General features: G+C 39.5%; 1 protein-coding gene across 2 annotated transcripts in view; it reads right to left on the reverse strand.

Moving 5' to 3' along the window:
• Nucleotides 1–11,907, reverse strand: part of MMRN1 (multimerin 1) — a 40,802-nt gene extending 28,895 nt beyond the window's left edge. For both annotated transcript variants that reach the window (XM_085578135.1, XM_085578136.1), the window contains exon 1: nt 11,261–11,907. In XM_085578135.1, coding sequence (XP_085434261.1) covers nt 11,261–11,787 — 527 coding nt within the window. In that variant the 5' untranslated portion in view covers nt 11,788–11,907. The remainder of the gene's footprint in view (nt 1–11,260) is intronic.
• Nucleotides 11,908–15,043: the final 3,136 nt, after the last annotated feature.

Consider the following 15,043-nt stretch of genomic DNA (forward strand, 5'->3'; position numbering starts at 1 on the left):
CCTTAAATAAGCTAGGTAATCAAATACTTGAAATTATTAGGGAAGGACTAATGAACAAACAGTAGTCACCACTGTTTCAGCACATCAATTCTCTGTTGCTGAGTATGAGTCTCTAGACAGTTTGATCAGAGAATTCAGATTTAGTGCTACACCCTAAAGTGAGGTGGGAAGAAGACAAATGAAGAGCAGGAGGGATATGAAGTCATGATCTTCATTATTCAGGTAGTCTTGTTATGATAAATGGGCATCAAAACAAAGCAGGTTTAAAACTAAAGAAGACAAAAATGAAGGGTCAGGCATCATTCCTATAGCCATAGACTGTGCTGAATTTGGAAGCCAAAAGGGGTTTTAAAAAGCAGGAAAACTAGTTCATGAAAAAAACATGCCAATAGGGTATTATCAGTTCAGTTTTTAAACAATCATTAAGTTGTAACTTTATTCTTTGTCTCAGGATGTCTCCCAGCTTCAGACTGGAAGGCATCATGAAGAAAGTATTATTGCATTTCTGCTGGTGGAACAAATGCCTCTTGGGCCTAGTGCTGACTTTTTTCTTTCATCTTTAACTTAGTGCAGCCTTTCTCAGGATCATGTTATTCCCTTGTCCATGATGAAACATATTTAATTTTTGACTTAGCAAGTTAGTGACTAGACACTGATTCAGCTGTAGGACTGGTAGAGCTGCAAGGACTTCAAAACAATATTTGCATATGAGAACTTATAAAGTTCATCTGTCTGTGTTGTGTTTTGCTGCTAACATTTTCTTTCAGTTGTAGTAGTTCTTTTCATGTCTCATGAATACATATATTTACTCCAGATATCATACATTGCTATGGCTTTCTTAGAGTGGAAATCAAATTACAATTAAGACCAGATTAGTTCCATTTACTGAAGTGGCATTAGTACAGATTTACACTGCTTCAAACATGAAAAACAGCACAAAACAGTATCCGCATCTATCCTTAAGTGACTGCTTTTGTCTGCCGAGATCCTACCGGTGTATGCACGTTAAGCTCAGTGGTGCTGTACTTGGACAATGATTCCTGAGAAAAAAAGCAGGATAAGCTAGAAAGATGCTAAAACTAACAGATTTAACCTCAATGTCTCTTCTACCAATATTGCAGCACTCCCTTTCACAACGTACATTGTTTATATGAGGAATAATGTGCCTCATATAAAATCAGCTTTTACTGAGTGCCTTTGATCTGATTTTGCTCACTCACTCCCCACTCACTTGAGTTTTCATTAAGATAGTATTTCTTCTTGATCAGGTATAAAAAGGCTGTACTTTGTTTGATGTTTCCTTTATGTTCTTACTCCTTTAGTTACTGCCTTTTATCTGTGTGTATTAATTAAAGACTCCATAAATATTTGCTAAAAGTCAAATTCAGTTACCAAGCATGAAGATTAGATATTCTGCTCACTTTCTCTGGGGAAAGCAGCTATATGCACATTTGAGAGACATAAAATTGGCAAAACCAAGAGGAAATTTAAGACTTTCAAGTTTTGCAAAGAAATAATGAAGTTACTCACCCACTCCTCTGTGGGTCGTGTGGGTCCTTCACAGTCTCCTGTATCACAGAGACTGGCAGTAGGAATGAAGTAATCATGATATTTGTGTAAAATATCAGCAGCAGTAAGCCAGGCAGACAGAGCTTGCAGCTGCATCTCTTCCAGCACAACTCTGCAGCAGCAAGGGAGGACAGGCATCCTCTCTTGCCAAGAGATCAACGGGAGCCAGACACAGAGGGGACTTGGTGCCCTTGGAAGCACTGCCAGGAAATCAGCTATTCCAGGGGCTTCCTCACTGAGCATCAGGGAGCACAAGAGTGCGGCTTCTTCCTCAGAGAAGGGTCAACCATGCCAGCCAGGCCCTGACCTCACCAGCAGCAGAGCTGCCAGAGCACCAAGAACCTGCAGGCAGCAGTGGAGCAGCAGGAAAAGGTCAAGGAGCAGCTCAGCAGGGCCAAGGTAAGGAGCCAGGTCCAGGAGATTGCTAGAGATAAGCACCCTCATAGGAAGAAGAGCACAAGCTCAAGTCTGGGCTTAAGTGGAGTATTGGCACAGGGGTGTGGGTGGAAGCTACAGGTGAGGTTGTTTAGGGCCATCAAGGTTTGTTATCCTGCTCAGTGCAGGCATAAGCTCTCTTCCCTTTCACAGCTGTGGTGAGGGTTCTGCAAATTCATACCCAAGATTAAATACCCCTCTAAAATGCAGCACAGAGATTAAAAAAACCATAAATATTAAACTCTCTCAGCATATAAATGGGATACTAAATATTTCTTAAAAAATGCAGGAAGTGATTCTGGACCAGGCTGACACTGATCTATTCAGGAGGAGCTCTGACTAAGCATGGGGATTTGCTTATAATTTAAGCTAATTATTGAGAATGTAAATATCTAAATTTCTAAATAAATCTCAGCAATTAACTGATGGCATACAAAGTCTGCTCAGAAAACCTCTGAAGTAATAATGCCATCTCTAGCTGTTATGCAGTAACACATGTGAATTCCTGCTCCATATTAGATCTCTAGGAAGTGAGGAGCTAATGCCTTGGGTAGCTGAGTGATAAGCATCCCACCTCTGCAAATAAAGAAGCCAAATATAGGGGTCAGACTTTAAAATCTGAGTGAGGCAGGGGTGAGGTGTGGGACTTGGGCCTGTGGCTCCTTAGCCTGCACTTTAATCTTGCATGCAGATCTGACAGCTCACCAAAGAAAGGGATGAAGTAGAAGATGTACAGCAATATATACAACAAACACTGACAGCCTGTTCTGCAGTGCACATGTTTGGGGTATTTGTCGTAGTAACTGAGAACCATTTTACACCTGAGCAAATGGGGTCAATGAAAAGATAGAAGAATGAAAAGAGGCATTAAAAAATTGCAAAAGACATGAAAGCACTGGGATATAGTTTTCAATTAAAAAAACAAACAACCCTACCTCCCCTGCAAACCTTTAAAAAAAAAAAAATCTCACTGTTGTTGGTGTTACTATTAGTATTAGTATTGCTATTATTAAGGGTGTCTAGCTTTGAGGAACAGCTATTGGAACTTGCCCCTTTGGAGATGCCTTGCAAAGGAAAAAATGTTCCACTACACCCCAAATCTTAAGGTCTATTCTTGTTTTTTAAAGACAGTCTGAACTCAGCCTCCGGTCTCTACCAAAAATGTAACTAACTTGAGCAGATTGTTTCCATTTTAAATATTTAACTCATTTTTTAATGTACGTGAGTGCAATGTCTGAAATTGTGTTTCTCATATGGCCCAGCAATCTTTGATCAGGCTAAATTGGAGGAAATATTCACAGCAAAAGAGCCCCTGGTGTGACTCATAATTAAGTTTATGCTACCAATGAAATAAGCTCATTAAGAGACATTAAGAATGTAAATATAATTTTGGAATCAAATTGTCTGAAAAAATGTAGATTTGGAAATAGAAGATGAAGCATGGCGGAAGAACTATGACAGGCTGTGTTAATGCAAAGGCAGAACAGAAGACAACTGATTTGCATAACAGGACTTTAAACCTGAAATCCTCTTTACCCTCCCTGGAATAATTTATTCCAGATCATCAACTAGGCTTCTAACATGCAGATTTTGTTGAGGGCTGGAGGAGCCTAGCATCTCTTTTGCATCGAGCCCGATTTAAATCAGGAAAGCCGTATTTAAAAACAAAACAAAACCCTCACAACATACAACAGAAACCCAGCGCGGAAAGAGCGGTACAAGTCCCCAGCTGGCATAAAGCCCAAGTGACAGATTTCATCCTCCTCTTGCATGTCTCAGCCGGGAACATGCACTGGTGGCAACGTGTGGGAGAGTCCTCGGGCTTTTGAAGCAGCCTCCTTGATGTGGTATTTGCTGCAGTATTTCCAATTTAAATCAAATTCTAGCCCAGCTCTGCACTTGGTGTGATTTGGCTGTACCCAAATGTGACATCCCACCCTCAGGGGTGAGGAAGCAGGGCAGGGGAGGAGAAGCAGCATGGAAGCTGTGAGCACATCTGTGGCACCCAGACACTGCCTTTAAGCCTGTCTGTAGCTTTTGGGATCCCTGCCTCCTGCTTCGGAGGCTCTTAAACCCGTGTTTGCACTGTTAAACGCTGTCCTAAACCGCGATGAGCCGGGCTCAGGGAGGCAGTGCCGGGCACAGCTGGCAGGTGGCGGCCGCAGCCCGTGTAGGTGCCGGCGCTGGAGCGCCCGATGCTTCTGAAAAGCGAAATTCAATTTACACCAGTTTTTTTTAGGGTCTCTGCAATCCCCCCTCCACAGCACATTTCCGTCCCCTGCGTCCATTGCCGAGGAAAAAAGCAAATTTCACAAAAACTGCCGCAACGCCCGTACGTGATTTCTTCCCCCTTACAAGCACAGACCTTTCTAAGTGGTCCTAAAGCCACCCCACAGGAACAGCAGTGCTAGTTGGACCACGAAGGGTGTAGAATTAGTCCTTCCCCCTTCATATCGTGCCTGAAAATGATTTTTGTCTGTGAGTAAACCTGATTACCCGGCTTTTAATAGAAATACTATTCAATCAGCCCAGCTGAACATCACTGACTCCTGAAAATTAGATTACTGTGTTGCTGACGGAATACAAAAGAGCTGGAGCTGTTGTCAAAGTTCATGCCCAGCTTGGTGGTTGTGCCTCAGTCATGTTGTATGCAGCCTATTTCTATTTTGCAGAATAGTCAATTAAATACTCACCTTTATTCTGCAACAATTTTAATTTTATATTGTCCTCTAAATCTGAGCAAAGGGGATGTACAAAGATGCTACAAGCATCTAGAGCCAGGAGATGCTGGCTTTTCAATTTGCTTTGAACAACCTGCCAAGTTTGGATGAGGAGAGGTAATGTTAATTGACACAGTGTAAACACTCAGATTTATAAGGATAGCAAGCACCCTCACAAGGTTATTTTTTGCTATTACATGGGACACTGGTTTTAGCAATTTCCTTTCAATTCCACTAGGTGACCACAGAGACTTCTCACTGTGATATGGCAAGTTCTATATCTTTAAGTGAACGTCAGTCGTCTTTCGAAAATATAAGCTCTATTTCAAAGAGAAATGATAAGCTTGAACAAAACCCAGTTAATTCTTTAGGTTCAGTGCCCAGCTTCCTTTGTTCTGAAATGTATGAATCTCAGCTGCAATAAAAATTCAGTACTCACTAGGGACTGACCATAAACAAACCAAATTGGAAAATAAAGCTTGCGGGAACGAAAAAAACTAAAAGGTATATGTGACATGTAATACAAAATAGTAAGTGATAGTAAAATACATTATAGGATATGTTTTTACCCCTGAGAAACAGCTGACTTGTTGACACTGACTGGAGCAGGAGGTGTCAAAGATCTGTTTAATGTTTTTTTTGCAGGACTCAGTGTCCTGACATTTTGTCCTGTCTATTGCAAAACACAAATTCTGTTCTCATCATTCATTTCCTTTTTTTGTATTACAGTACTGAAGCCTTGGACTGCAAACAGCCTCTTTGTTTCATCTGAATTTTTATTTACTCTTTGTTCTCCCACGTGCTGCAAAAAATTAATTCACCATTTCCACTTACCTAGCACTCCACCAGTCTGTTTTAACATTTAAAATGTTCTCTTTGATACATGATTGTCCACTCCATGTTCAGAGCCCTTTAATACAATCAAACTTTTCCAGATAGAATTTAGACTTTGGAGAAGATATCCATTAATCTCAAATCTTTGAGAATTATCCAGTAAAACACATATGAAAATGCAGACAAACTGCTCTTTTAAAAGGTCTGAATTCCACCTTTTTACTTCTGGAATATAAATTTATTTTCCATCTTCTAATTGACCCAGAGTACAAAATTCTGGTCTTGTCTACTGTCAGTGCTTTCCAGGTAACCTTCAGTGTTATTGGCGTTTACTATTTTTAAGTGATTTTTTTGTGATCTAAAGAAAAGGAGATTGCAGTATGTCAGTGAGGGTTCTCCACTTTGAGAAATACTGACTATTAAAAAAAGACTTTGTAAGTAAAAAATTGAAATATATAAAAAAATAAGATCCATTATGCTTTCAGGGGTGAATTTGTCCTTGTTTACAGTGTTGTTTTGGGCAGCTTCTTTGTTCTTGTTTCCCTTCATTAAATTATTAAAAGCCTTGCCAGTTTCTTTGTATCTGATTTGCCACTTAATCATATAGATACATATCTTTATGCTGTCACTGTCTGATCTTATGGGGCTCTTGAACAAAAAGGATCTGAGCCAAAGTCCAAAAAATTCAAGGTGATTTTTTTTTCCACATGCTTTTCCTCATGACCAATGGTGTTCCTTACCAGGAATATGATACAAAATAGATGTTCTGTATCAGATTTGGCAGAAAAATTGACATTTTTGCAACACTTGCATTCTCCATCTGGCAACACAGATAATGCTTTTGGAAAACATATGGGGACACCTTGCTGCTGTCCTCTTCTTGCCAAGTCTATTCTAGAAATAGAGTCAGTTCTCTAAAATGTTAATTACATTCAGATTTGTAAGAATGCCTATTTTCTCTGCATACCTGAGTAGATATTTTTGTTCTACCCTAAATGAAGGGTACAACATTGCAGTGGCTAGTGGTAAATGCTAACACAGTGTCCAGTTAGGTACAGTAATTCCAATCTATTCAGAGGGGTGAAGGGACATTTTAGGGATGGAAAACAGTCTCTTCCTAATCCTTGCCGTTCCCATGGCAGATGAAACAAAGAACAAGAGCAAGATAATCATAAGCATTAATGCAAGTTAGTGTAATGAGACAAACAGAAACCTTCCTTACCATCCTGAAAAACAAATGAGAAATAATCTGTATAGTGGTGCCTTATCTGATCACAGACAAACTAAACAATGAGACTCTAAGCAAGCTAAGTACTTTGTGAGTGTCTCAAAAAAACTTTGGTGAAGAAGTGATTTTTTTTCCCCAGTGCTGTGTTTCCTGTCCTGCTGCAAACAGTCTATCCTTACTCTACTATACATCATTGCCTTGGGACTGCTATGGGAGTAACACTGAGCTTAGCATGTGGAGGAAAATTGGATTTTGGGCTTACAGGCGAGCATCAGAAATACATTCAAGGTGCTGCTGGATGAGAATCACATATTGCAAAGACCTTCTGCATAGCTGTAGTGCATCATTCTGGGGACAAAGATTGTCAAACACACCCTGACACAGCCACCAAGGCAACCTCAGGCTTGTGTAAGAGCTTCTTCCTTCCAGGTCATAGTGAATATACCCAGTGAGGCAGAAACCTAAGCCATGTGTGACCGTACTTTTTGTAAAAGCACAGTGATGTAAAATCTTAGGAAATCGATTCAAGAATTGCTCTCTCTGCTCCATTAAAAAGTGACATGATGAAAAGTGACTGTGAACCTTGCATTAACTAGGCAGTTAAATCAGGTTTCTATGTGCCTCATGTATCTGAACCGTCTGCTGATCTTAACCATTCATTTTAATTTGTCAGTACACTAGATTTCTACCAAGCTGATACAGGCAAAAGGAATTTCCAGAGAGAAATGAACATGTCTGGTCATGAGAATGAAATATTTCAGCACTCCTATCACATGTGACAGCTAAGCAAATCTGTCCCTGGTGCTGACTCCATTAAACCCTTCTGTGCTTAGTAATAAAATACTGTCACCTCACCACTACCCAAGGTAATGGTAAAGGAAGTCTATAAAGACCCCCAGTGGCTTCAAGATAACTGGAAAAAGTGTAATATACATATAACAAGAAAAAAGAGTAATGTAGAGCCACTCAGCAATGTGAGGATACTGTGGTTAATTTACAACCTGCATAAGCTCTCCTGTATTCAGGAGCTGCCTTGGATAGTAATTAATAAAATCAGGTTCAGAATGAAAAGACTCCACCTGAGACTTACTCCACTGCACCACTGTTGTTTAAGCTGCTTTACACAGTGAAATACTGCAATTGCCTCTCTCCACAGGCTGAAAAACATGTATCTCAAATACACTCAATTGAAAAGAATGCATCATAAATTTTCTTCTTTCACATCAAATTGATACTCAGATTAATGTTACTTAATTTCAGAAAAATTCTCTCACTCTAGGTTTCCATTGTTTCTTTATTCATTAGTATGGATTGCATAAAACTTTGAAGATAGGGAGAAATTTTTAAAAAATAAGAAAAAATGCATATTTGTAAAGATGTTAAGTTTCACATTTCAGAAGGTTATTTCAAATTCATTAATAGGAGTGAAGATATGAATTTTCCTTCAGCTCAGGCCATTCCAGATGTTCTTCCTATGAAATTTTCTTTTCCTTATGAAAGTTTGGGTGCAGACCCTGCCTGAAGGAAGGATACCTCACCACAGAAAACAGTCTTCTGAAATGGTTTGAGAGCAGATAGCAGCAAATTTTGTTCTCCTGTACCTATTCTAAGGTTAATTATAAAATCATTCCAATGCAAAGGAATAGGATTTAATTACATTTCTGTGCCAGTGAAGAATAAGGAATGTATTCATTATTTTAGAGAAAAGGATATGGCCAATATTTAGCCCTTGTAATACCACATCAGGATGTAATAGAGATAGGGTCAAAGCCTAGCTAGTTCTAGAGTGCATGTGATGTGATAAGATGTGGCTGCATACTACTGTCCTCACATAACCTAGGGTAGCAACAGAAAGAGAATTATCTTTGTAATTAAGCCATTAAAGCACATGACCTCCTTCAGAAAGGAGTGTTTGGGTAATTAAGTTTGTACAATGGACACATATTGTACCTTGTGGACTATCTGACAGCCTTGTAGACTCTCTAACAAAGTGTATGCATTGGTATTTTTTAAGTTTTAAATGTTTAAAAATAAATGCTCATTGTTGTCTTCCTTCTTGTTTTCCTTCCTTGTCTCTCATGGATTTCTCTCTATTGTTCCTTCTGTATGGATCTTCCTAACATCAGCCTCTCTGCACATATGTTAGCACAATGGGTTGCCATAAAGGATTACAGAGTCATGCAGTTTCTACAAGGTCACTCGAAAATTCAGGTTGGAGTACAGACTATAACCAACGAGGTGCTTTAATTTGAAGTAAATTCAAAAAGCAAATTGTTTTCCAAATTTCCTCAGAGACAGTACAATTTACAGCTGTGGAATCTGCTAATCATTCTTTGCTCAGGCTTCAAATTAGTAAAACCTTGAAGAAAACTGTCTTTATTGAAATTCTTGCAATATCTTTTTCACTTTATTTGTGATATATATTTAAAAAAAAAGAAAATATATAGAACAAATTATTTAGGGTGTAGTCAATGGCACCTGCACTTAATAAATAAAAATTTTTGTCTTCTTATGCTTATTTTCTCAGCAGTAGCTTCTTTTCATCAGCTTTTTCAGGTTTCACAGTGTTTGATAACAGTCAATACCCTAGACTAGGCATTTTCTCATGTCTTCGCTGAAAAAGAAAAATTAGTCACAAGCAAGTTTACCATTCATCCAGGTCTAACCCACAAGGAAAGGAAGGTGGAATAGTGAAGTGACTTAGGTCACAGTCCAGGTCATGGCAAAAGTGGAAGGGAAGTTCAAAACACCACATCTTATTGTAAAAACACTCATATACAATCAGAAAAAAAGCCTTGTAGAACAAGACTGTTATTGTGAAAAGCACTGAACCACACCTGAAACTGTAGATATTTGCTAGAGAGGGAGAGGCTATGTAGCTCAGTAGTTTGAGCAAGAAAATGGGAATTCAGCATTCAATTTTATGCTGGGGTTTCATGCTGCTACACATTCCTGTAAATGTGATATGCAATCCTGGCTTTATTGCTAACTGGAACAGTGGACTCCAATATGCACATTGCATAGCAGGTTGCTCCTTGACCATTCATGAAATTAGGTGCTGGCAAATACAAGATTTGCTCCTTTGCCTCTCTGCAGTTGCAATCATGTGTCATTATGATAAATAAAATATGTGACCGTCTTCACCAGAGACTAATATTTTGCTACTTTTATTTCACATAAAAGGTAGAAAGAATATCTGTTGATTCACAGAATTCTGCTGAAGATTAATTTAATTGGAATACTGTTCTTGAAGAAAGCTGTGAAAGCCAAAGACCAAAATTAGCATTGATTAGGATTTATTTCAGTGGAGATGTAGCTATCAGCACTCATGTAAAAAGAGACTCCATTTAATTCAGGTGAACTCAGACACTCTGCCAAACACTGTGGTAAAGGTAGCGTAACAGATGACTTTCAGCACGTAAGGAGTTTGCTAGGAAAGCTGTCTGGGAAACACAGCTCCTTTACTGGGCTCTGTCTTCCAAGTAAAGGACTCCTTTCCTTTGGGTTCTTATGTATTATTTCCCTTACACATCATCCAAAACATGCTCAGGTGAATGGGAATATTTTCTTTCACAAGAAGGAATATTAACTCCCAACCACACACAGCAAGATAATTGTAGGAGTGATGACTTATTCTACTTTTCTCCTTTCCATGAATTTGGATGCTACCATATGGGAAAGTACTATCAAAAGAAGAAATCTATATTCTGAAAGCCCACTCTCCATAAATACTATTGAAAACAACCAATCCTTTGCATCTTTCATTTTCTTCCTGTGTCTGATTATATATCAGCAATTAAGGGAAACTTGCAATATCTGCAAATTCAGCGTTAATATCCCCATTGAGAACTGAAGACATTGGGGAACAAAGAAAATAACTGAGTGTTCCAGAACTATAAAACTAGACAATACAGTTTGATATACTCTATTATGCACAGCTATTGTGTATTAAGTTATAGAGCTCTGAATGCACATTCATCTACATCACTTTTCATAAGTTTTTTATCACAGAATAGGATTGCATTTTGTACATCTAATTGCTTGTATTTTCAGTTTAGTGGAGAAGTTTACAAACACAATATTTTTAATAGCTTTAAAATTAAATAATGTATTTGCAATTTCTTTTATCCACAAGAAAAGAAAGAAGAAAAAATATCAACAGCAGTTTACTGTGCATAAAACAGGGGGCCATCTATTGTAGTCCTTTCCTACCCATATATGGTAATGACTTCCCTGTTGATTTTGAGATAACCATCCTAAGGAATAAAACATTGCAGCATTTACTTTGTAAGAAATGTTACAATGGTTTTGCCTCAGTAAATACTGCCAGTTTGGTCCCTTGCTTGTTTTAGATGGCCTTTTTTAAGGTCAAAAAAATAATTTTACTGAAATTGCTAGGATTTCTGCCAATTATGGCACTGGAAACAGGAAAAATAAGCATTACATAGGAGACAAGAAAAAATACATAGCTTACTTTCCCCTGGTAGTTTCAAAGCAGGATGCTTTGGAGTTGGCATCCTGCTGTCTCCTAGTGATACCAGTGCTGCGAGAGGACTGCTCGACAGATGTGTTTCCTGTAGCTGTATCCAGGCTTGTAGTGACCCCTTGAAGGAGAGGGATCTCTCTAGCAGTGCTTTGTAGGGTTGTCCCTTTGCTCTGAGATGAGCTTCCCATCTTGTCTCTGCCAGAGTCACCATCGCCGTGTCCATCTGACTGACTTGCAGGGGTAGATATTGTAGGACTGGAAGTTTTCTTTACTGCTATCATTCCCAGTGTCTCACCTGCAGATGCAAAAGGAGGTTCCTGTGAGGCACTTGCTTTGGCAGCTTGAATTTCAGAACGGGGTGATCCCCTAATTGTGGTCAGAGATGGAGTCGAGTCTGAGTGACTTGTCTGGGTTTCATTGCCTTGTCCTGTGGTCCAGAGCTTTCCTAGAGCATTAAATCCAGTGCTGCCCCAGTGTAAGTGCAGCACAAGAAGCAAGAAAATGATCTCTCTCATTCTGATGATTTGTAAATGCTACAAGTTATCTCACATTTATTTCCTAAACAAAAATTCCTGTAGTTTCTCCTGGGCTGCTGCTCAGATAGTGAGCCTAGCCAGAGGATGCCCTGACAGCTTTTATTTCTGTAGAAAGGAAACAGGTTTTGGTGTTTCAAAACTGACTGAGGAAGCCTGGTTTCCTGTTTCTGTGGATCCCTCTGTGACCTGTGACTCCTTGGAGAGCAGGACCCTGGCAGCATATGTGGGAGGAAAAAAAGAAGTCTGCAGAAGGCACAGGATAAAGATTAATGGCACAATAGAAGTGTGGAAAAATATGTACTGTGGAGTAATCCTGAGGGATAAAACCTGAAATTATTAGCTAATTTTCCTTTCATATGTACATGTAGGGACAAGTGACCTATCACATGTGACTTTTGGATGGTTCAAACTTATGACCTTGTTATTGGAAAAAGAGTTGACAAAACTGGCATGCTACACAAAGCTGAACATTTGCTGTGTCTTCTCTTTTTTTTCTCTGAACATTTATGCACACTGCTGCTAACAGATAAGGAAGAGGCTCACACTATATCCATGTCCATGCCTGGATAATTTTCTCCATGCCTGGAGAAATTCAAAACTTGACTCAAAACTCAAAGACAGGACCCCAAGCAATATGATTGCAGCCCTCCTTAGAGTTGGGTTCTGGACTAGATGAACTTTAAATGTCCTTTCCAGTCGATATCACTCCATGAAATTATGCTTAGCAGCTGCAAGGTTGAACGCTGCAGCCAGGAAAGAGGAGATGAAAGCTTTCCTCCTCTTCTGTCATACTTCAGCTCTCTGAGAGTAAGGCTGCTTTGTTTCTTGTTGAAGGAAAAGAAAGGAAAAAGACAATTTCTTAAGAAATTGCATAGAGAAATATAATATGACATTTTAAACTGGGTACAAAGCAGCAACAGAATAGACCTGTGAGGAACCATATAGATCTGAGAGGACATCGCACACCAGTTCAAAAAGCCTCTGGCCACTGACACAAGTGCTGTACTAAGGACTATGTATCCTGACAGATAAGATATCCTGAAAGCAAGCTCACACACCTGCAAACAGAACAGGATCTTTTGGGTGTACTTCATGTTATTTGAGAATCACCTTTTCTCAAAATTAGATGCAAAATCCCCATTCCATTGACAGCTGATGACTAACAGTGACACAGTGGAAAAGCTGGTAAATTCCTTGCATATTTTTTTCAGAAAATACTTTCCAAAAAAACCCAAACCCAAATCAATAAACCCAAGAGCAAAACACTAAACAGAGGGGATAAATCACCAGCTCTTGTTGCAGTCAAATAAATCTCTGTGTTGATTATTCCTGTTTAGAAGATTTGGATAACAGTGACTTGCTTTCAGTTTCCAGGTGAAAAAGATTAGGTGTGCAAAAGGGTTGGGATTTCCCTCTCTTATGGTTTATTTTTCTGTTTAATTGTTTTGGAAAGCACAGGCTTCTACTGTGTAAGTAAAGCAGATGCAATTGTATGATACAACACACTAGAAAAGATATGCACTTTCTTTTGGAGACTATTTCCCCTCTCTTTTTTCTTATTCATAGTAAAATCTGTACATGACCTTTGAATGTAGGACACAGGATGAGCAATAATGAGCAATTTAATATAAAGACCAACACAAGCAATTCCATATGAGTGCTTATCTTTTTGAGCTCTATATTTGAGATTTTGAAATAGTACCATTACCTGAAGTAGTATTTAGCATCCCATATTTTTTAGAAATCCCAAGACAAAATGAAAGGTAAATTAGTCTTGACTGTATTTGCAACTGAAATGCAAACCAGCTTTAATATAAACAAATACAGCAGCTACATGCTGTGTAGCTACATACTGTGCGTAATAGCTAAACAAACTTTGATTCTGCTTTGTGTGACTCCATTACAAGTGTTAATTCTGCCTCTAAATCCAGAGAAATGACTACAGATTTTCACTGGTGCAGAAAAAAAGTAATGCAGAAGAGTCTGGCTTTTGGTGATTGTTAGATTTCACTACAGCAGTGTTTATTTCCCTGTCTGAATACTCCAAAATGAAAATCTATTGGTTACATTACTTCATTAGCACATGCCTAGGCTTTAGATGAAAAGATAAAATTGTTTGAAGGCTGTTTTTATTTAGCAAAACAATCTTGTCACTGTAAGAAACTCATTATATCCCTTTTCAGATTGTTGTATGCTTGATCTTAATCCCAAGCTCATTGTAAGTCTAATTTCAGCATTAGCTGACATTCAGGTGCTGCTTGTCTTGATGTAAACTGAACCCAGGAAAAGATCAGCACTTGGATGCATTTGGTGAAACTCAGAACTAGATTCAAAATTTTCCTGAAAACTCTCACTCAACATGGTGCCCAGTCCCGTAAGCATAAATCCATAGGTGCCACGTTTTTTGTATTAGTTGTGTATTCATGTTACTGAAATCCCTGCATGTTGGACTGGCCTCACGGGCTTTTCTTGGAAATTTTAAAAATTGAACTTTGACCAGAAGCTGGATGTCAAGTTTCCAATCCATACTAAGTTTCCATATCAGGGTCTATGTTGCTATCATGCTGTTATGGTAGTGTGGAGGAAGGGTGTTAGAAAGGCCTTGGGAATGGGAAACTGAGGAAAAGATACATTTCTGTATGCCCCATTGTTTCAGGAAAGTTTCACTTCAGCATTTCTCTGTGAAGCCCCTTCTCCCCACCCCTGAGCAGTTCCCATTGGACCCGACCCCTGGGGTGATTCTGATGTGCCCAAGCTGGACAGTGTCTCCATTGTTTAGACCTTATCTCTTAATTTTGCTGTATAAAACTGTATCTGGGCAGTAGCCCGGGGCCTTTGGTCCCTGCAGCGGTTCAGGCAATACAATCTATCTGGACTGCATACCAGTGGCCTCTCTTTGTCTCTTTATCTTGATCCCTTGCGGCGACCGAGGCAGCGCCGCAGCTCGGACCGTGCTAACCCAGCCGCTGCCTGGTGAGCCCAGTGCAGCGGGACCGCGGAAAACCCCGGTCCCCGGAGGGGACAGCTAGCCAGAGGGTCCCGGGGGGCCGGGGAGGGGCGGGGGACAGCAGCAAGTGACCCCCGAAAGCCGCAGGTCTACACTCATATGTGCTGCTGAATACATATTCTTTCTCTCAATGACTTTTAACTCTATAGGTATTGGCACATTCAGCAGAAGTTATTGAGAGTCTCTCATCTCCCATCAGAGCAGAAGATGGTAAATGAAGCAGTTTTC

Source organism: Lonchura striata, chromosome 4 (assembly GCF_050655825.1).
Source record: "Lonchura striata isolate lonStrDom1 chromosome 4, ASM5065582v1, whole genome shotgun sequence".
Lineage (NCBI taxonomy): Eukaryota > Metazoa > Chordata > Aves > Passeriformes > Estrildidae > Lonchura > Lonchura striata.